General features: G+C 42.9%; 1 protein-coding gene across 1 annotated transcript in view; it reads right to left on the bottom strand.

Annotated features, from left to right (window-relative positions):
- LOC102945440 (tetraspanin-15) overlaps positions 1–23,232 on the bottom strand; it is a 197,522-nt gene that overhangs the window by 77,472 nt on the left and 96,818 nt on the right. The window contains exons 4-5 of the mRNA XM_027829685.3: positions 19,197–19,271; positions 8,284–8,379 (exon numbers count right to left, since the gene is read on the bottom strand). Coding sequence (XP_027685486.1) covers positions 8,284–8,379; positions 19,197–19,271 — 171 coding nt within the window. The remainder of the gene's footprint in view (positions 1–8,283; positions 8,380–19,196; positions 19,272–23,232) is intronic.

Below are 23,232 nucleotides of genomic sequence, written 5' to 3'. Positions count from 1 at the left end.
AGACCCCACTTTTAAGGTGTAACCTCTGTTAAAAGCTTCCACAGAGGGGCATCGAGAAATTATTAGAAGTGAACCAACCACTGTTTGTGCCTTGTTTCATTTTGCTTTTACTCCCCCACCCCTTTTCATTTAGTCATAGTTAATCGCCGTGATTGCTGTGCTTAACTGTGGGGTCCCCTAAAGCATGGAAAGAACCGCATGTGGCAGACGCAGGGGGAGTCACATCCTGGGACTAGCACTGAGACAATTGCTAAGAACTGGCCCCTACCATTTCTCAAGACTACACTTTTATTTGGTAAATTTTTTGGAGATAAAATTACTCGGCACTCAGGAACTTGAAATGTCCCTTTCCAGTGCACAGTCCCACATGAAGTTTTATTGTGCATGCCCACTCTGCGGGAAGAGATTATATCACTACAGCGCCAAAAGTCCTACACGAGGACAAATGATGGAAGAAAACCTGGTGTGGATTCTTCATGGTGGCATTTCTAGCTCCTTCAAAGTGTTGGTCAGGATCTTGGAGGGGGTTTTTCCCTGGGAAGTTCTAGATATATTCCTAGCTATTTATTGTGCCAGTATTTACTTCTCACGAGAGACCACACACTTAAATGTGTTTTTAGATCTGAACGAAGGATAAGAGCTAGTTTTCATGTTTTCTTCCTTGCAACACTTTGATGGAACCCAACAGATGTGGCCTTATGGGTCACATCATCAAAACTGATCCATGCTGATGACAGGCAAGGTATTGTAGATATTAGAAATCTGATGGTGGTATTACAATCCTGTGTTCTAGATGGTTGTAGCAAGTGTTTGTTAAAACAAAAAACACACATCCCAGTGACAGACTCATGGGATAATGAACAAGACTGGTGAAAGAAACCTTTCATCTTTTTCTAAGAGACTAAAAAGGAAGAACATGTTTGCAAAAGAAATGCTCATTTATAGGCAAGCAGTGGGCCTGAATTTTCACTCTAAAGAACGGGACACAAAAAATTTCTTGTATGTGCAAACAATAAATCTGAGCTAAGCAGCTAAATGGAAAAATGTGTAAAACAGGTTGTTTTTAATGAACTATTTTTCAGAAAAGAACCATCAAGCAGGGGGAGGAAGTGGCTCTAGTATGCCTAAGAGACGGACTTCCAGTGGTCCAAGTCACTTAGGATAGGTCTACAGTACAGGCAAGGGGCGTGACTCCCCAGCTCATATACACATACGCTAGCTCTGATCTAGCTAGCATGAGTATAAATAGCTGTGTAGACACAGTAGCACTGGCAGGGTTAGTCAAGATACGGCTTAGCTGCGTTGAGTACAAACCCCCGGAGAACTGCTATTTATACTCATGCGAGCTCAATGCGAGCTAGCACAGGTACGTGTATATGAGCAGAGGAAGCACACCCCTAGCTCGTAGTGCAGACATAGCCTTAAACACTTTTGAAAACCTCCCATCCTCGGTGGTATGGGGAGGCGGCTTTAAATCAGGACCTAGGAGTTCGATTCCTGGCTGTGCCACTGAGAGATGCGCTATATGATCTTGTGAAAAAAAACTGTTAGCTCTCTGGGCCTCAGTCTACCCATTTGTAAAATAGGTATATTAATACCTATTTCATAGGGGAGTTAGGAGGCTCAGGGCAGGCGCACAAGCAGAGTTGTGCTTGTTAATTTAAAAGTGTTATTTTAATCCAGTTTAAGTAAACCGGTGCAAGTGTGTGTAGACACTCTTATTTCAGTTTAGATTAAATTGATTAGGAATAGGTTAGAGAAACTGAAGTAAGGGCTTATCTACACTACAGAGCCTTTGCTGGTATGGATGGCAAAGACCCTTAGTGGAGATGCAGCATATGTCAGCACAACAAGTTATTTTGCTGGGATAGCTACACCACCTCCCTGAATGACACCAGCTATACTGGCAAAAGCACTCTTGTCAGTATACTTGTGTCTACACTGGGAGTGGGCGGAAGGTTGCTGGCATAACTATGTCAGCTAGGGAGTGTGATTTCCTTCCCCCCCCAGTCAACACAGCTTTGCTGGCAATACTTTATAGGGTAGATCAAGCCTAACGGCAAAAGAAGACCCACGGCGGCGAATCTCAGAGCCCGTATCAACTGACTCGGGCTCATGATTCATGGCTAAAAACCGTACTGTAGACATTTGGTCTCAGGCTGGAGCCCAGGCTCTGAAACCTGCTGCTGGGGTCTTTTTTCAGCATAGACATACCCTCAGAGTATATATGAACACACTTGCACCAGTTAAATGATGCCAGTGTAACCCAATTCCATTAAACCGGTGCAAGTGTGTGTAGACAAAGTTTGAATTGACATTTGTAATGTGCTTTGAGATCCTGGGTGTTATTGAAATGCAGAGTACTTTGGGTCTAGCAGACTGCAAGGGTAGTGCATGAAGTCATAGAAAAAGGACATTTACAAGACACAAATTGCACCTGCTGACTCTTGCCTTTGACAATTCAGTTGCTGAGATTTTTGCACCCTTCAAAAATTCACTATGCTGCTGACACCCACACACTGAAGTCTATTTGATATGTAGATAAAAAACAACAGTTGTCATGAGACCAGTATTATCAATGTTCAGCTACTACTTCATATGGTGTAAGGGAAACTAATCCACATGACTTATTGAGTCCTAACCAATCTCCTTTGCATTATTACTTGCATTATTTATTACCTTTGACAATATATAAAATCTAGTTTATTTATTATTTCCTCAGTTAAGGCAACCGAATGAGTTCTGAATAGTGGTATGACTTGCAAAAACTGCCAAGCTTTAGCAGTAGTAAATATCAGCTTTGAAGCTATTTCCAAGCATGTATAACACAAATTTGTTATAGCAAGAATCTTGTTCTTTACACTTTGTTCTTTCAGTAATAAAAGAGGGATTGGCTTACTTTTCCACTGAAGAAGAATGATATTAGTCAAGGTAAAGAACTGGAGTCCAGTTCCTGGATTCTATTCCTAGCTCTGCTACAGATTCTAAGGGAAATTTACTCCCTCCTTTTCTGTGCCTCAATTTCCCCACTGATGAAATAAGGATAACACTGACCTCTCTCTCAGGTCTGAGGAGCTAGGTGCATTATTTGTAAAGTGCTTTGACATTTTACAGTTAAAGGGGCTATTCAGATGTGAAGTACTGTATTACAGTTCACTCTCAATTTGAAGTCAAATTGCAAAGGTTTTGATTTTAACAGCTAATCAGAGGGTTCGGTATCTTTAAGATAGTCCACTGGGGCACAATTTCACATTAAGTTATTACAAATCCTCTTTCAAGCTTAGAAAATAAACTGGCTGAGTTAAAAGGGAATAGTCCTGGCCCCAGGTATTCCTATTCCTTTGAACCATCTGGCTATGGGATGAGTCGGATCCCGTATGGTAATTCTTAGGGTCCTATGCAATCCTGCAGGCTGCTACTGTGTGGGTGGCAGGCTGCAGTCAACACAAAAGGAGTTTAACCCTTGGTAGATTTGTTTTGCACCAGTTAGTAGCTCAGGCAGCAGGCCTCGTCAGTGCAACAGAATGATTTTCCTTTCACAGTGAGGAAACCTCGATGGAAAAATCCTATAAAAATGAATAGACTGATGGAAGGCCAAGATCTGCAACTCATATTGACTTTCAAGGGGAATGGGATGCCTATCTCCCTCCCTTTGAAGATCATGGGCAAAGCCAATAGAATTCTGTAGAAATGCATAATGGTTTTAAAAGAAAGTTACTCTGAAACCTAAAAGAATGAAATCTAATCTCTACAGATTTTGAACCCCTGGCAACCCATATCAATTTGTTAAATTCTACGAGATGGATTGACTAGCCAGCAAAAGGGTGATCTGTTAAACTCCATAAGGGAAAGAACTATAGAAATGTTGGACGATTAACCCTGCTGATTTCTGGTTGAAAAAGAGGCTTGAGACATGAACAAGAAACACGTACCCTTCTCAGCTTTCAAGGGTCTGACTCGTGATTCGAGGTTTCATTCAAAGATATATCTACAAAATCAGGACCTGGAACAGTTCCCCCAAGCTTGTGGGTTGCAATATTTATTATGCTAATATTTTAACTTCTATTGCTCCCACACTTCCATCTGATGATACCAGAAATAAATGCAATAATGCTTGATCGGGTGCGCATTAAAGGTAAACTACAGTACAGTCAAATTACTTTGTCTCAAATGTAAAAAACCTGTGCAAACACTGCATACCTCCCGTATAACATGCAAATCTAGCCTGAACGGCCTGAAACAGAACCCAAAGGGAAGGCTTGAATGAATGAAAAAAAAACAAAACAAAACCAACAACAGATACTGCGATATATAAAGCAGGTGGAGTATGAAGAGCAGGCAGGAAGAGGCGGAACAGCCAACAGTGCTGGAAACTCTTATGAGCAAACCCCCAAGACGTCCAGCTGAGCACAGAGATTTTAAGATGCTTTCCAAACTATCCAGCGATACTGCACTGGAAGTTGAGAACATGATCATGTTCTGATGTTTCCTGCTTCTGGTCAGGGTGGAAATGTCACAAGAACAGCCTCTCACAACAATATGGCATCTATTAGCTAAAGTTTGAGTACAAGAGTAGCAAGTGCAGAGTGCATTCAAGGTGCAACACCTTGTATTGGACAGCTTACCAGTTTTCACTGAACTGCAATAAATCTGACCCTCCCAAAAAAGCAACACTGGAAGGATATTGAAAAAAGTCCTGTGTATTCCCCCTGATGGAATAGAACAGATAAGTAATCAGAAAATGCTTAACGGGGACCTTCAAGGCCTTTTCTCTTTCAGTCTTAACTATACATGGGATCATCAATAGCAAAACCCTAATGATTTGTAGAAACCATCCCTGTTTTCAGAAGAATGCACTCTGGAGATTTAGTTAGCCAAATCTAGGTGCTTGGCATTGCTGAGAAATAAAATAAGGGAGTTCAAGCTTAAAATATTGGAGTTATGTGGGGAAGCCAGGGATGGGGAGGAGAAGACAATGCAGAACAGAGGACAGGAACTGCCAGTTATGGGAAGGGGTTTTGTGGATGAAATGGCTCTTACTCATTTAATTTAAAGAAACAAATTGAATCAAAGAGATAAAAGCACATTGCCAGCAGCAGTGATGGGGAAAGAATATGAAGCAACATTAGCACCTTGGATTACTTCTCTCTCCAACTTCACTGGTCCGAAAACCAGCAAAAAACCAAGGAAAAGGAAGCTAACCAAGTCAGAAAGGAACTCACTTCCTGCATTCTACACTTGATGCAACGAAGATGTGCGGACCAGATTCAATCCTGGACTGTCACTAGTGATCTGCAGCAGGGCTCTGTGCACCTTCCGAGACTCAACTATGCTCAGAACAGCACGTTTTTGGCAGCACTGGACTGTTCCAGTGAATTTGAATCCAGGCTTGACCTTTAAGAGATAAAACATTTCGCAATAGGACCACTCCTAAATTCAACAAAGATGCTGAAAACGAACAGCACTTGTCACTTAAAAAGAAAAGGAGGACTTGTGGCACCTTTGAGACTAAAATTTATTTGAGCATGCTCAAATAAATTTGTTAGTCTCTAAAGTGGCACAAGTCCTCCTTTTCTTTTTGCGGATACAGACTAACACGGCTGCTACGCTGAAGCTGGTCACGGCTGCTACGCTGAAGCTGGTCCCTCCTTTCCACAGGCTGCATTGTGTGTTACAAATGCTAATGAAAAACATTAAAGAAGCTGCAAGACCCTGGTCAGTTTGGGGACTAGGGGAGGAGTCTCATTGTGCAGACAGGAAATCTACACTACAGAGAAGGTAACAGCCTGATGTTTTAGAGTTGGTCAGCCTCTAGTCAGCATCTGTATTCAGCATCTTTGAAAAATCAGGCCACAGGAGAGAGACCGTATAAAGTCAAACGCAAAATCTGTGGCAGAACCAGCAATGGACTTCAGATGCTTTAAGTCACAAGATCCTTCCCATTTTGAAATGGCCAGGTGCCTGGTAAATGGTGTCATTTGATACCCTGGAGGAGTCAAATCCTCTATTTATCCATAAAGCAAGTAGAGCACTGGTACAGACATGACAGGTTCAGACAGCTGCTTCCTTCAGCTCAAGTGGCAGACCATTCTGGCTTGCAGTTCTATTCCCCGTGCCACCCACATGTGGCTTAGCTGCTCACTGTGCTGTGAGCGTATGCCTGTGCTTTGAGATTCATGACAACTATTCACAATGTACAGAAGGAAGTCAACATTAAACAGGGACGAAGCATGACTGAACAGTGGACTGGCGAGAACGGACTGAAACATTTAACAATTAACTTCCCGTGCAAAAGGCTTACGTGAATGAGTAATTAGTGGGCAGAGGGGACCAGCACTATGTGAACTAATTAGAGTTAAAAAAAAACAGATAACGTCACTTAGCTACTCAGCAGAGATATCTTACAGATAGTGCAAAAGAGACTAGTTTATCCAACCGACTTACTGAGGCACATAATTGAAGATCTGCTGCTCAGGACTTTGTGAATATCCATTCTCTGTGTTATGCCTTTACCAGAGCAAACGAGACTATAAAAATAGAACAGTGTTCCTTTTTGTGATAGGGACCAGTGACTCTCGAGTTGCCTGGCAGTTATCCTTCCTTAGATCCCCTACAGCAACGCCACATTTCCCAGGAGCCTATGTGAGCAGAGCCTGTAGTCAGGAAGTGAGGCAAAATGGCATGATTTTGAAGCTTCCACATTCTCTGTTGTGCATCTCAAACTGGTGCTTAGCAATTTTTAAAAGACCTACCAGGAGATATTAGTTCTTGCTATTTTTAAAGAAACACAGGGTCCAGCAACACTGTCAAATAGCTATGAAAATGTACCAGCTCAGACACAAAGTCTGTATCACCCCCACTTTCCCCTTCTCGTAAGGATAGTAATAGACCTATTAATAATCTGTCCACTTATCAAAAAACCCCTTGCTGTGGGTAACTGGTGAGAGAAATCTCATAAGACTGATACACATATACATTAAGGCTGTAGGTTATTAGCTCCCTGCACACAGAAATTACTTGGTATTTCTGTACAAGTCAATGTATACGACACCCAGCTACTCTAGTGAGGAGTGCCACACAGATACCTGTAATAAAATACACACATCTCCGGGCAGCAGATGCTGTGGAAGCCTCTCTCTAATCAATTCACTAGTCATTGCACAACTGGTGTCTCAGCTGGAGCTCATGCACACAAGGAGGTAATTCACGCTCCATGCCTTGTTCCTTTCTTGACCTCTGTGCTGAGAATCCCAGCAAAGGTGATAATGGCAGGTTTTGTGATATAATACCTATCCAGTAGGAACTACAATGCCATCAATGCATTTCATACAAACAACCTTATGGGTATCATAACAACATAAGAATGGCTATACTGGGTCAGACCAAAGGTCAATCTAGTGCAGTCTTCCGACAATGACCAATACCAGATGCCCCAGAGGGAATGAACAGAACAGGTAATCATCAAGTGATCCGTCCTCTATCACCCATTCCCAAATTCTAGCAAATGGTATCAAATGGCGTGATAAATAAAGTGGTGGGGTACCTCCCTTTGATGGACACCCAGCCAGCCGGTTGGCTGTAAAAAAATCTCTCTTGGTAGCTGTTCTCTGCTTGCTTTACCTGTAAAGGGTTAACAAGCCCACAGGTAAAAGAAAAGGAGTGGGCATCTGACCAAAAGAGCCAATGGGAAGGCTAGAACTTTTAAAAATGGGAAAGAAACTTTTTCTTTGTTGTTCTCAGGAGAAGGAGGTGGAACAGCAATGCTATAAGCAGGAACGCTGTGTTAGGTTTGAACCAGGTATGAATATTCATCAGAGCATACCTAGAATTACTTATTTGAAACCCCCCAAAGTAAGTAAATTAGGAATGTTTAGCTAGACGCAATCAGGTTCATTTCTTATTTTGGCTTGTGGATCTCCTCTGTGCTAATCCCTGATGCTTTTGTTTGCTTGTAGCTTTTAAGCTGAACCCCCAAGAAAGCTATTTTGGGTGCTTAATTTTTGTAATTGTTTCTTTTAAGATTAGCAAAAAGCCTAAGTTCCAGATGTATTTTTTTCCATTTTGTTTTTAATAAAATTTACCTTTTTTAAGAACAGGATTGGATTTTTGGTGTCCTAGAGGTTTGTGCATGTTATTTGGTTGGTATTTAATGAAGCACAGGTGGCTCTTCTGGAAGTGATTGACTGAATTAGTGTGTCAAGTCAATCTTTACAATAACATGCCAACACTTTAAAAAATAAAAAAAAATAAAATAAAAAAAAGCAAAACCACAGCAAAACTAACCTTTTCTTGTACAAAATCCAAAATGTTCTTGAAATCCAGGTCATCATAATAGTGCCGAATCCCCTCTTGGATGTTGGAATGGAAAACTGCATTCATCTGGGGAAACAAAAAAAAGCACAATACCAAAGTGAAGAAGATGCTTGGAAAAATACCAAGAACAGAAGACAAATACAAGGCTACAGAGATGCCTTTTTACAAACCACCACCATCTTTCCAGATCACTGTCCAAGGTTTAGGCCTCAGTGTTGCTGTGTCTTGTGATGTTGAATCTCACAATAATTGGTGTTTTTTTAAAGCTCCAGCTACTGGAGTCAGGTGATTACATGAGAATCTCAACTTTCATTTAAAAAAACAAATAAGCAAACAAAAAACACACATTCCCAGTCTTTGTAATTGCAAAGAAAAGCTTGAAAATGTGATCCCTGAAACCTGAAACAGCAGAAGGAAAATAAGAATCCATTTATTTATTTTTTAAAGTCTCATGATTTAATGAACCTTCAGGGTTAGCACTCTTGTATGTAACCTCTGCTTTTATTTGCTGCATCTTTAAATTCTAAGGCCATGTCTGCACTACAAAAGTATGTCAGCCTAAGAGCCATCACAGATACTAACTTGCCTGTGTGCGCATGCTTGCCTCCTTGTGTTGGCGATGCACGCCCTTGCCAGGAGTGCTTGCATCGATTGTACTATCCGGGTGGGGCATTGTGGGACAGCTCCTGAAAGCCAACAACAGTTGACACAAGCAAAGCAGTGTCCATCCTGACGCTGCGTTGACCTAATGACAACCACCATGACTCTACACTGCTCGGGGAGGTGGTGTTACTAAATTGGCGTAGAGAGGCACTTACATCAGCAGGAGCGAAATTTAAGTGAAGACACTTCCACAGCTAGGTCAATGCAAGGCAGCTTACGTCAACCTAACCTAAAGGCTTTGCTGTCTACAGACACAGTCATTTTGTGTTCAGGTCATTCCAACTGTCTTTCTGGATCACAGAGAGAGTATTCTTGCTCCCTCAATCTCGACTTCCCAAATAATCCAAACTTGACAGGGCAGTCACACACTTTGGTATTCTGACTAAAATATGGCCAGGCCCTGCCTACTTAACCTAGAAGACAGGCCACAAAAATGTGCATTCCTTTAACTGCTCAGTTTTTCCTAAATCTTGTCTACCAATTCTGTATTCTGAGATAGTTGCTGAGGGGAGTGGACTCTGGGAAGTCTTCAAAAGGAGCCAGCTCTGAGCAGGGCAGCTACAAGTCAAACCCCAGAGCAGGTCACCTCCTAAGAATGGATAAAACGACTGTTAAAGGAACCTTTTCGCTTACCCAGGCTGAGGTAAAAGCTGGGCCCGGGGACAGATTGGTGGGATTTTGAGTTTTACTTTAGAGTTGTTATCTGAATTAACCCAGACCAAGAAGGGTGTAGTGATTGGCTGAGCAAAGGTGCACAGGGGCTGTGTAACAGGGACTGGTAGAGGGGAAATAAAGAGCTGGGCAGTCCTCGGCCATGAGGGAACAGACTGGTGATGGCCAACTTGTTTACAGAAGTTTGTTCCACTCGTGCAGCTACAATACCTATTGCTTTCAATGGACGCTGCTCCTGTGTAATGGATTGGGTTGCTAATTTTGGTTGGACGTATTCCTGGAGGTTTCTGTACATGACATATCTTTAATTAAAAATTAATCTTTAATTATGGGATACTCCAGGACAATCCTGGAGTGCTGGCAACTCTAGTAAGGGACAGCAGAATCTGACCCTTATGGTCAAAGACCTATCATCATGTACTATTTTCCCCCCGAAGGTCATGAAACACAGGACTCTGCTACGCAGACCAGGACACACAAACAACAAGTTGACAAAGATCTCTAATGCACAGCAGATACAAAAGGCACCAGCTGGTTCTAAACAAATACAAATCCTTTATTTTCAATACAACCTCAAGACCTTCAGTAAATAAAAGCATCTTTATCCACCTGCCTGCCATTATCAGTGAGATGCGCATAGACAGCTGTCAGGGAAGCCCACAGCATCTTAGATTGTGTCTGTAGAAAAATCCCTCCACAAAATGGGATTAATACATAGGTATTTCAGCCCTTTGAAGACAGGGCTAGGCAGCACAACGAGCCATGAGAGTTGTCGTGTGGCTGTTGGCTACAATCATGATTTGTTGTATTGGATCGGATTCTTTCCCCCGTTTTTGTTTATTTACTTTTTACATGTTTGTGCGTTGGTGTTAGTGAACTAATGTTATGCTGCTCCTAACACCAGAGATCTAAGTATTCTCTCCAAAGAGCCCTTTGCATATTTAATCCTCTCCCTACTTAACATTTTTCAGCCTGTTAGTAACATTGCTCCTGGACTGCATCACATAAGAGCTTGTATTGCAACATAACAGCTAGTTGCATAGAGAGGGGATCTGGGACATATTACCAATAACTTAGAGTTTCTTTAGCTCATGTAGTAGGGATCTGTGTGTTTAAGAGTTTAAGAGCAAGAGATGTTAAGAGTAACAAGAAGGGTTTCTTCAGGTATGTTGGCAACAAGAAGAAAGTCAAGGAAAGTGTGGGCCCCTTACTGAATGAGGGAGGCAACCTCGTGACAGAGGATGTGGGAAAAGCTAATGTACTCAATGCTTTTTTTGCCTCTGTCTTCACGAAAAAAGGTCAGCTCCCAGACTACTGCACTGGGCAGCACAGCATGGGGAGGAGGTGACCAGCCCTCTGTGGAGAAAGAAGTGGTCTGGGACTATTTAGAAAAGCTGGACGAGCACAAGTCCATGGGGCCGGATGCGCTGCATCCGAGAGTGCTAAAGGAGTTAGGGGATGTGATTGCAGAGCCACTGGCCATTATCTTTGAAAACTCATGGCGATTGGGGGAAGTCCCGGGTGACTGGAAAAAGGCTAATGTAGTGCCCATCTTTAAAAAAAAAGGGAAGGAGGAGGATCCAGGGAACTACAGGCCAGTCAGCCTCACCTCAGTCCCTGGAAAAATCATGGAGCAGGTCCTCAAGGAATCAATTCTGAAGCACTTAGAGGAGAGGAAAGTGATCAGAAACAGTCAGCATGGATTTACCAAGGGCAAGTCATGCCTGACTAATCTAATTGCCTTCTATGACGACATAACTGGCTCTGTGGATGAGGGGAAAGCAGTGGATGCGTTGTTCCTTGACTTTAGCAAAGCTTTTGACACTGTCTCCCACAGTATTCTTGTCAGCAAGTCAAAGAAGTATGGGCTGGATGAATGGACTATAAGGTGGATAGAAAGTTGGCTAGATCGTCGGGCTCAACAGGTAGTGATTAATGGCTCCCTGTCTAGTTGGCAGCCGGCATCAAGCGGAGTGCCCCAAGGGTCGGTCCTCGGGCCGATTTTGTTCAATATCTTCATAAATGATCTGGAGGATGGTGTGGATTGCACCCTCAGCAAGTTCCCAGATGACACTAAACTGGGAGGAGAGGTAGATACGCTGGAGGGTAGGGATAGGGTGCAGAGGGCCCTAGACAAATTGGAGGATTGGGCCAAAAGAAATCTGATGAAGTTCAACAAGTGCAGAGTCCTGCACTTAGGACAGAAGAATCCCATGCACCGCCACAGACTAGGGCTCGAGTGGCTAGGCAGCAGTTCTGCAGAAAAGGACCTAGGGCTTACAGTGGACGAGAAGCTGGTTATGAGTCAACAGTGTGCCCTTGTTGCCAAGAAGGCTAAAAGCATTTGGGGCTGTATAAGTAGGAGCATTGCCAGCAGATCGAGGGACGTGATCATTCCCCTCTATTCGGCATTGGTGAGGCCTCATCTGGAGTACTGTGTCCAGTTTTGGGCCCCGCACTACAAGAAGGATGTGGAAAAATTGGAAAGAGTCCAGCGGAGGGCAAGAAAAATGATTAGTTGGCTGGAGCACATGACTTATGAGGAGAGGCTGAGGGAACTGGGATTGTTTAGTCTGCGGAAGAGAAGAATGAGGGGGGCTTTGATAGCTGCTTTCAACTACCTGAAAGGGGGTTCCAAAGAGGATGGATATAGGCTGTTCTCAGTGGTAGCAGGTGACAGAACGAGGAGTAATGGTCTCAAGTTGCAGTGGGGGAGGTTTAGGTTGGATATTAGGAAAAACTTTTTCACTAGGAGGGTGGTGAAGCACTGGAATGCGTTACCTAGGGAGGTGGTGGAATCGCCTTCCTTAGAAGTTTTTAAGGTCAGGCTTGACAAAGCCCTGGCTGGGATGATTTAGTTGGGGATCGGTCCTGCTTTGAGCAGGGGGTTGGACTAGATGACCTCCTGAGGCACCTTCCAACCCTGATATTCTGTGATTCTAAGACAAGGGTTCCAGCCCCCATTTCTGGCAGTGAGAGATACTGATCTAGTACCAGTGTCTGACTGCAGCACATGGAAAGCTGGGGGAGGGGGAGGGAGAGGTAGAAGGAGTGGATGGGGGGGCTAAGTGAAAGAGGTGGGGTCTTGAGAAGGAGTGGGGCAGGGAAGGTTCTGGCACTCCTGCTGGAGTGTCCGGTTTTTAAATATTACCAAGGTGGCAATCCTATGTGCAGCTAAAATAAATCTGAGACCACAAACAGACATGCAGAAAGGCTTTCCTCACCAGTTCCTTCCCTCAGTGGTGTCTAGCCATGAGCTAGTCCTATCTCTTCAGAGCTCAGCCTTTGGCATGCTTGAGAGAAATTACTTAACTCAACACAGCTGGCCTGTCTCTGCCACCCTCACAATCACTGTATTAAGGGCACACAGCTGTGGTCTCTTCTTAGTGACTGTACTAACCCTTTCGCTGCCAACTCCTACACAGGGTCCCCACATTTTATCACACTGAATAGCAGCCTCTTCCTGATGCCAAAACAAGTTTAAGGAAAGGTCCTTTGCACCCAACTGAAACTCAGATGAAATTTAAAGCAATGACACTGCTGATTTTATTCTTTTGCAATAAGGAACATCGGGAGAGAACGACTTTCTGGTTTGGATATTCGATTTTCAACCCCAGGTGGTCAAACTGCTTAGTGGAGTATCCTGATTACATGGAGTGTGGTGGGAGGGGAAAATTGTTCCCAGCTGAGGATGACAAGCATGGAATCAAGCCTGCTTATCTATTCACTAGTAAAGAAGAGGTAGAATTCTGGTTCCCTGTGTAAACTCCCACGCTCAATCCAGGGAGCTTTACAAGACAGGGAGAAGAGCAGAAATGGCCTTGAAAAATGTGGATTGCTAAGGTTGAAGAGAACAAACAGCTTCCTCAACTTCTGCAGCAGCAGGAGGGTTGTGTGTGTGTGTCTTTAAGATCCTCCTCACACACTTAAAAAGCCAGTTATGTTGTGGTATACCCTCAAGTATCATGTCACACTGTCCTCCCCCACATCCTTAGAGTCGCTGTGTCCTTAGAGCAGTGGTTCTCAACCCACAGTCCACTTGCAGCCCAATCAGCACAGAGCTGTGGCCCACGTGACATCCTCAGGGCCATACAGGTAGTTTTGGATGCAGCCCACAATGGTAAATAGGTTGAGAACCACTGCCTTAGAGGCTCTCCCTCCTTTCATTGTCAAACTGCAGATGCCAGACTGAAGCGTGGGTCTTGAACCTGGCACAAGTGTATGCGTGGAGTTGGCCCAAGCTAAATAAAGAACAATTTCAATGGAGTGAGGGAACTACAAATGGGAAAGAAGCCCCCTGCAAGCATTAACACGGCTTACCAACCTTTATCCAGTTACTTTTTGGTAATTATGCACGTAGCTACATTAAGGGAGAGACAGAGGTAGCCAGTCAAGGACACATCCTGCAATTCCTAGAGCACAAATCAAGAATACTTTGACATGTTGGATACTTCAAAGCAGTTCACAGATGCTTGGAAAGTTTATTAGCTTGGTCAGAGCAAAGCCTCTAATTCTAAACAGCAGGCCCTATTCCCAGAGCACGTTTGTGGTTTGACTTCCGACAAGATAGCGCCAGCCACAAACACTCAGAAATATTAATGAAGGGGCGGGAGGTTGGGGGGGGGGTTGTTTTGCATAATTAATTCTGACATGAAAATCAAACGTTGGGCAAGCTGGGAATAGGGAAGAAGAATGCTAGAGGAATTTGAAAAAGAAGAGGTTAGAGGAGACACAAATAGGCTCCCCACAGGAGAAGATGCAGCCTGCTGAGATGGAAAAATTAGCAGGATATTCTGAAAGTGCTTTTAAGAAATCGCTCATGCAGAAATTTATTAAAGTGTTAATTCTGATTTTTCCACATCTAAAGATAGACTGCCGGGCATTTTTTATGACCATCATTAGCTTGAAGACAAACAAGATAAAGCCGCAGGTTTGCCATAGCTGGCAGCTCTTCCACAGTTCAATATTTTTTGAGGTTTTTCAATTAAAAACAATATTTTTTGGCTTAAAATTTCATTTGATTTTTTCCAGTGAAAAAGCAATTTTTTGCCAATTCTTTTATCAAGATTTTTAATTGCAAACTCAATTTTTGCCAGAAATTTTCTTCAATAAATTGTTTGCTTAAAAATCAAAATTTTTGCCAAAAATATTTTTTGAGGTTATTAAATGAAAAATTTATTCTTTTGGCCAAAACTATTTTAATTGATTTTTTGATGGAAAAAAAATCAATGCTTTTCCATTTTAAAAAGAAACAAGTGAAAAATGAATGTTTTTGACCAGCATAATGTTAATAGTATTTTTATGAAAAATTGGTGTGTTGCCAAAATATTTTTTTAGGTCTTTCAGTTGAGAGATTTTTTTTTGGCTTAATATTGAACGGCTTTCATTGTGCATGTTCTGAGCGTCCAGCACTTCCCTGTATGTCTTCATGGGATGATCAACACTGATTTTAGAACAGACAAGTGCACACACTGTGTCTCTTTGCTGGCAGCATAAAGATGCAAGTCTTTGCCGCTTGTGTTCATCTGCAGGAAGGCAAAGTACACCCTGAGAATGTCTGTAAAGTGAACGTTCAGGCTGCAAGGTGTTGGGGCACTAGTCTTTGTAATGTATGTACACGACCTTGTCACCACAGTACCTCTCAAACGTTTAAGAATTTACCCCCTCTGAGGTAGGGAAGGATTTATCCCTATTTTTCCCAATAAAGATACTGAGGAACAGAGAGACTTGCTCAAGGTTGCACAGGGAAGGAGTCGCTCCTGCTTCCTAAGGCCTGAGCTCTTATGGTCATTTGGTGTTAGAATGAGGCCATGGTAGTAATGCTCTTCTCCCCGGCTATCCAGAAACTTTTAAGAGCGCTCTAAGAACCCACTGCACCTATAAGTTAGGTAACTGTTTGTTTAGTGTGATGAAGCAATTTAAAGCAAGACAGTCTCATAAGGAGGCTGTCTGTGACCATTTCTATGCTTAGCTGTATCCAGAAGCTACATGATCCAGAATATTTAATATTGTAGGCCCCACGGAGACATACTGTTCCCCAGTTGAAAGAATCTTATACTCTAGACCAGTGGTACTATCCATTCACAACATTCTGAATTAAATCTAGACTTTAAGACAGTGGTTAAATGGCCGAGGGCTAAATAATTCTAGCTGCATAAAGAAAAGGAGGACTTGTGGCACCTTAGAGACTAAGGAATTTGAGCATAAGCTTTCGTGAGCTACACCTCACTTCATCGGATGCATTCAATTGGCACAAGGCAGCAAAAGCAGGTATTTAATTTAAATCTGCAACTCCATGAGCACATTTACATATCAATTGGCATAATTAAACGCCTAGTAGTTTATTCCAAATGCAGATTCACATTTGCTTTGTGCAGTGTGACAATTATAGGTCAAGAAGATTCATCGCTTGTTAAATCTCTGTTCTCTCTCACCAATTGTTTGATTTTTAATTATTTATATCGCCCATTAAATTAAATTAAGGGATGATTTAGATGCTAATGGTTTTACTCAAGCCACAAGTTTAACCGACGGGTTGCAATCCCATTTAAAAATGTTTGCAGCTTTTCTCCCTCCCGCTGACCATCCTCTTCCTCTGGCGGGTGGGCATGTGTTATTAATAAAAGAGGAAAAGTTGGGGAAATCTCAATGGGACAATTGCCAGAGCTCAGTCCCAGGCTGAGGTGGTGGCGAAGGGACTGAGGGTGGTTCTATACAACAACGGCACGGGGCACAAGGCCGACTAGCACGTGTGCGTGGGCCAAACAGACACTGCTGTGAGCAACCTCCAATTGAAGACACAGAGGGTACTAGCACACCTAGAGTGGAGCACCTGTAGGGACACTACGTGAAGAAGAAATCAGAGTTAAGAAGAAGGGCCTGATTCCTCACCCCTCGTGCTGTCGTTTACGGTTGTGCACCAAAAAGAGAGCCCTCTGCTCCGTCATGCAACTGGAAGGATTTTTACACTCACTGTCCCCAGGGACACATGACAACCTACGCTGCAAGGCAATGAAGAATCAGGCCCCACATCTCTAACTTCAGGTGACTCAGCCTGTTTGGAATATGATGGCCTAACGCAAGAGATAATCCATCCACGGTACCAACCCAGGAGGAGGAACTGGAAGCCTAACACATAACAAATGGCATCTGTAACTCCTGCAATGCAACAACGAGCCATGTGAACTTCTGTTTCACTACAGGGGCTCATGAAAACCTTTTCTTTGGCTATGACTCAGTCGGATCGAACCTGCTGAATACTGATTTGTGTTTAGGGTTTGAGGTCACTGAGGAGATAATACACTCTTTAACCTCCCCGCCAGCTATTATAGTGCTAAAGGAGCCATGAAATCATTTATACAAAAAGAACAGATTTTTTATAAAGCCCTTAAGTATGCATTTTAGAAATGGTTCAGCCATACTGGGTATTGTGTGAGCCAGCAGAGATTATGGTTCTGTATTTAAGGCATTTAACTGACTGTGATGTTAAGTTAATACTGGAAGTAGCAGGGTTTCTTCAGCTTAATTCAGAAGTGGCAGAAAAGAACAACTATTGTAAGCATTTTTAATCTCTCCATTACAGAGATATACAGGCAAAACTTTCAAGCATCATTTAACATAATTGAGGCAATAAGCTCAGCACGTTCCAAAGAGGATTTTGGGGGGGGAGACGGGGGGATCAATCCTTTGCTGGAAAGACTGCAAAAGGGCTTAAGTGATGCGTAGGGCTTTGAGTGGGGCCTTGTACATAGGAGTGAATGTCACCCTCCGGTATATAACTAAACTAGGGTAAAAGTGACAAGGACCATTAATCCTAATGCTTCAGGGCAAACTTTGATCCTTAACTAAGATCAGGAAGATCTCTCTTCCCCATTATAACACAGAGCTGCATATTTAACCGGGTGCATCATGTGAGTTTCACAGATTCACTGCAACACTTGGTAGTGACCACTGGGTGAGAGGAGACACTGCATTTGATGCAGCAATTGTCTGTCCCTGTCTCACAATTCTTCTGGCCCTATAAAATTAGTCAGTAAAGAAAAAATTATCAATGGCCTTTATTTTCTTTGACATTACAAAAAAGGAAGTCAGGAGTGAATGTAACTAAAGCTTGGAGAAGATTCCCTATGACTTTTAGCAATTTCAAGCCCCTGAACCAATCCTCCTGCTATTTTGAAAGCAGTCTCCTGGAGTGACATGCTCACTCAATACTCATGCCCGCTTTCTGCTCTTGCTGGCCCCTTTATTGTTTTGACAGATGTAACTAAATTTCCATACAAAACAGTGGCAAAAGTCGGAGAGCTCAGTGGTCGGTACAAGAGGAAGACTGGAAACTGTTTTCCCAATGCTTATTTAACACTCCCATTAACACTCTGAAACCTCCCATTAAGCTGTGTAATTAGGATCCAATGTGAATTTTATTAATATAAATCCCATATTGAAACCAACTAACTACAAAAGAAAACACAGTATAGCCCCTAAAGCAACAAGTTAAAACTTTTTTGCATATTTTACATTTCTAGGACCATTTCCCATCCCACAGTACTTCACTGTCTCTACTGTAGTAATAAAACAAAACCAGCACTATAGCAGGACAGTACCGCAGGGTGTCGTGCACAAGCTGGCAAAGCAACGTTGCACAAAACCCACTATCCTTATAGAAAGTTCCCGTGGGTTTTTAGCTGGAGATTTACAAAGCTGACTAAGGATATGGATGCTCAGTTCCCATTAAAATTAATGAGAAATGGGCATCCAAACCAGCTAAGTGTCTTTGAAAATCTCACCATTAAAGTTCAGGACATTGTTTCCCCAAGGGAATAGGGAGCCTGGAATACCAATTGGGATTTTCCAAAGGAACTGAAATGCATTAACCACCCAACTCCCACTGAGTTCTACTTTCAGTTGATTTAATACCCTTAGGCCCTACGCAGGCATTTGAAACTTGATACAGTGGGTGACAGAGAGCCAATGGAAGGATCCCCTTTCAAAAATTTTCCCATGAGGAAATGTAATCCTCAAGTTTAGTCAGAGAATCTTGGTTGTATCTCTCATCCAAGAGACATAAAAGTTCTTCCCATCCTTTGCTTACAATATTTACCCAACCCTTCTAACAATGTGGTCATATAACAGGAGAGGGAAATTTCTTTAAAGGTATCAGTTGAGTCGGTAAATTGAAACCTGGTGTTCAGCTCTGGTGCCAACATCTAGTGTATCTCTAACCTAATTTGTGGGCAAGAGGAAAGTTAAAGAGCATTGTATTTTTATTAATAATTCCAACATAATTTCTCCTAATTCAGAGTGTACAAGAGACTATATAACTGCAAAACTAACACACAATATAGGAAAAAATGGTTAATGAGAAATATTTAGCTTTCAGCCACGCAGAAAAGAAGAAGAGGTGAGAGTCTCTTAAATAGACTAACACTGAAAACAATGACTTGGGAGAAAACATTCTCCTTTGTTCAGGTGAATCGAGCAGGCAGTTCCTCATTCTTCAGAGAGGACAAAAGTGATTTGCACGCTCCAAGTAAAAAGTTCAAGAAGCTCACCTTGTTTTCGAAGATTATTTCAATGAATATCAACAGCACCTCAGTGATGAAGATCACCAGAAGGACCCAGAAGAACTGCATAGAAAAGACAAAGTAGACTATTAGTATTGTTCTAGCCAAAGATGTATTCACTCTGACTCATTACAATTCTCATAAGACATGAACAAAAGGGTGATATTACTTACACCAAATTCTTGTTTGAGGAAATATTAGGGGGTTATAGCAGTAATATATATACAGACATTTATTATGAAGGGCCATAAAGCGTATCACATACTAGGTATATATTAAGTATCGCCTCACCCACCATTGAAATGCCCGAGTGCAAAGAGACTTTGGGCAAGCCTCCACCACAAAATTAAGCTGACCTAAGTTATGTCACTGTACAGCCAGTGCAGTAATTGAATTGCTTTTGCATGTCCACACTATGCTCCTTGTGTCAGCAGTGCACGTCTTCACCAGGAACACTTGTGCCAATTTAACTGCCAGCGTGGGGCCTTGTGGGATGGCTTCTGAAAGGCAGCAACAGTCGACGTAAGCAATGCAGCGTCTACACTGACGCTGCATCACCCTGACTACATCAACTTAAGCACTATGTGGAGGTGCAATTATTAAAGCGAGTCACATCAGTGGGAGCTACATTTTAACGTAGATGCTTACAGAGTTAGGTCGATGTAAGCTGCCTTACGTTGACCTAACTCTATTAGGCCTGGTCTACACTGGGGGAGATTGATCTAAGCTACGCGAATAACGTAGCTGAAGTCAGCGTACTTAGATCCACTTACCATGGGGTCTTCACCGTGGTAAGTCGACGGCTGACGCTCTCCTGTCAACTCCACCTGCCCCTCTCGCCCTGGTGGAGTACTGGAGTTGACGGGAGAGCACTCGGCAGTCGATTTATCGCATCTAGACTAGATGGGATAAATCGACCCCTGCTGGATCGATCGCTGCCTGTCAATCCAGTGGGTAATGTAGACGGGACGGGAGGGGACAGAAAGGGCTCCAGTCCAATTGGGAGTACAGGAACAGTTTTAGGGAAGCAAAATATAAGGACTCAGTTGGATTCTAGCTGGGGTCTAGCAGACAAACAGCCATTAGCCGTCAGTTAGTTTTTACCGAGCAATTCTTCCAAAGTGCTAATCAGCTTAGCATCCAGGTGCTGTATAGATAAGCATAGAAACACACAGGCGAGAAGCCAGAAGACCAAGGAGGAGATGAGAATTGGTCGGAGGATTGGTCACAATTTTTATACCCATGTATTCATGACATCTTATTAACCATAACTCCATGGCAGCACTCCACTCATCTGTTTGTAATAGCCTCATTATGCCTCTGCTTTTATTGCTGGTCTTTCACATATGTCTGAGTCAATGTTATTGCTCCTCATCATAATAGATTTAATGTAATGAAACACTCACAAGAGTTTACTCCTGGCTTCTCCTCACAGGATACTGGAGACTTCCTCATCGATTTGCTTTGTCACTGCAGGTAATTAGGGCCTCCTAGGATGCCGTTTATCATTGCGTGAGTGGGGATGTTTAAACACATCATGCCTCAACATTCCATCCCCTACACAAATTCCTTTGGTTTGCACCAGGAAGGCCCAATCTCACACTACTGAGCTCAATGGAAATTTTGCCCCTGATTTCAATGTGAGTGGGAGCAGGCCATAACTTCATTGCTGTCTGCGCTGAACTATATAATTTCTAATGACCAATGAGCCCAGATGTTGCAAGGACTTATGCTCATATGTCCTAATTCTGGGTTTCTCAACCTTTTCAGGTTGGCGACCATGTATTCAAAGTCAAAAACGTTCATGATTCCCCACTTACATTTACTGTAAGAATAAAACAATGCAACAACGATAGGACTATGCACTGTCATGGGCTGTGTTTTGAGAGGCTGACAGAGAATATCTGATTTTGAAGGATGAGGGTGTTTTGGGAGTGGATGATTACAATCTAAAGCAAAGAAAATCTAAAACTGTAAAGATTTGCAACCCCACAGATTGCCTTTCATGATCCCATGGGGGGTGGGGGGTGGGGTGTCAAATCACTTGTTGAGAAACAATCTTGACCTAATTGACAGCTGCTTCTAAACTAGTCTGATCCTGACATCACCACATCTACTAGATGGTGCCCTGGACTTACAGAATTTAAATGCCAGAGAAATGATCAATAAAAAAAAAAAGTATTTTATTCATAGAAAAACAAGAGGCTTCAATGCAGCTCTAATCAGCAGAAGACAGTTGCTGTTAATTGACTGATAGGGTGCAAGGACATCACTGGGACCCCAATACACAAAGGGTTAACTCTCTGGCTGTATAAGAGCTGCTGGAGAGAGGAGAGAAAGAATGCCTGGGAGAAATTCCAGATCAATCCATCCAGGTTTTGAAGGAGGAACATCACCTGGACAGAGCTCACTGCTTGTCACCTGTGTTTGGTTTCTCCCAAGCTATCCCACCAGTTCAGGCCATGTCTATACTAGAAACAAGGTGGGCTTTTAACACATTAGCTAAAACCCTAGTGTAGACCAGGCCAGTTGTAGTTTTAACACTACTTAGCCCTGGTCTACACTGCGGGGGGAGGGGGGAAAAAATCCATGTAAGTTACGCAACTTCAGCTATGTGAATAAGGTAGCTGAAGTCAACGTACTTCAATCGACTTACCGTGGTGTCTTCAAGGTGAGTCAACTGCTGCCGCTCCCCTGTCAACTCTGCCTGTGCCTCTCACGGCAGTGGAGTACAGGAGCCGATGGGAGAGTGCTTGGGGGTCAATTTATCGCGTCTAGACTTGATGCGACAAATCGACCCCAGCTGGATCGATTGCTGCCCGCCAATCTGGCGAGTAGTGCAGACATACCCTTAGCTGGTGGAGGTTAACCCTACACGGCTGCTAAGGTTGGCCTTGACCAGCTATCATATTACACACCGATTGTCCTGTCTACACAAAAGTACTAACACGCATTAGCTAATGTGCGAAAAAAGCACCTTCTTCCCTACTGACGCCAAGGTCTTACAGTGACAAAAAGGGGCAGAGATTTTTTCTTGCCCTTAGCCCTCCCACCCAAGCTCTCTCCACAGAGCTGAGAACCAGTTTCCAGAACAGCTGCTGGCTCATATGGGCGTATGCAGGTTAGTAACAGAGGAATTGCAGTACCAGAGTAGAACAAAGGTCAATCTCTGACAATGGCAAGCACTGGATGCTCTAATAATCCCATACAAGACAACTAGGCAGTAGTCAGGGAAAGTTACTTCCCGACCTCAGGCAGTTTGTAGCTTGCTTAGGTCCTGTAGGATTCCAATAAATGTTTAGTTTTTATGTCTTTCACAGGCTTTTGTGCCCCTCAGGAAGCCATTTATGCACCGAAGTTACATGAGAGCTGTGCTGTGTGTGATAATTCAGTTAGTGGGTAATGAGAATGTAGCGAGGCGACCAGATCTTGTGTTTAGTCCCATAAATATTTCCCTTAGACAAAGACATTCCTGCACACACAAGTATGCAAACTCAGATACCGAGATCAAGGGCTTCTTCTGGAACCTGGTAAGATCTAGCAAGGCATTCAAACAGGCCAATGCAAATCCACTAAGACATGGGGCTGAGCCTATCCAATTAGTGCCTCAGAGACAAACTTTATGCTCAGCACATGGATCTACATTTTGAGTGCTCTAAAGTTTAGGATATTCAGATCAGGGTGCTTCATTCACCCCATTCTAAAGGCAAGGCCATTTACAGAATATAAATCTAGGTTTGGATTATGAACACCTCCAAATTTTGTGCATCCTGATCCAGACTTTTGCTCCTCTCATCCTAGCCAACCAATCTCTCTGTGAAACTGGGATCTAAAGAGGAAAATCTTATATAATGAGAGACTGAGCAGTGAAGCACCAAATGGCATTGGTACACTGCATTACCCCCGTTGGAGACAGGGCCTGCACTTTATCACAAGCTGTACTCTAGCTGTATGCGTGACTCCACAATGATGGATGAAGCCAAGGGTCCGGAAATAGTTCTTGCCACAGTAATTCAGAGAAGCT

This window comes from Chelonia mydas, chromosome 26 (genome assembly GCF_015237465.2).
Source record: "Chelonia mydas isolate rCheMyd1 chromosome 26, rCheMyd1.pri.v2, whole genome shotgun sequence".
Taxonomy (NCBI): domain Eukaryota; kingdom Metazoa; phylum Chordata; order Testudines; family Cheloniidae; genus Chelonia; species Chelonia mydas.
The sequence above is the reverse complement of the archived record's forward strand: the minus strand, read 5'-3'. Positions and strand labels throughout refer to the sequence as shown.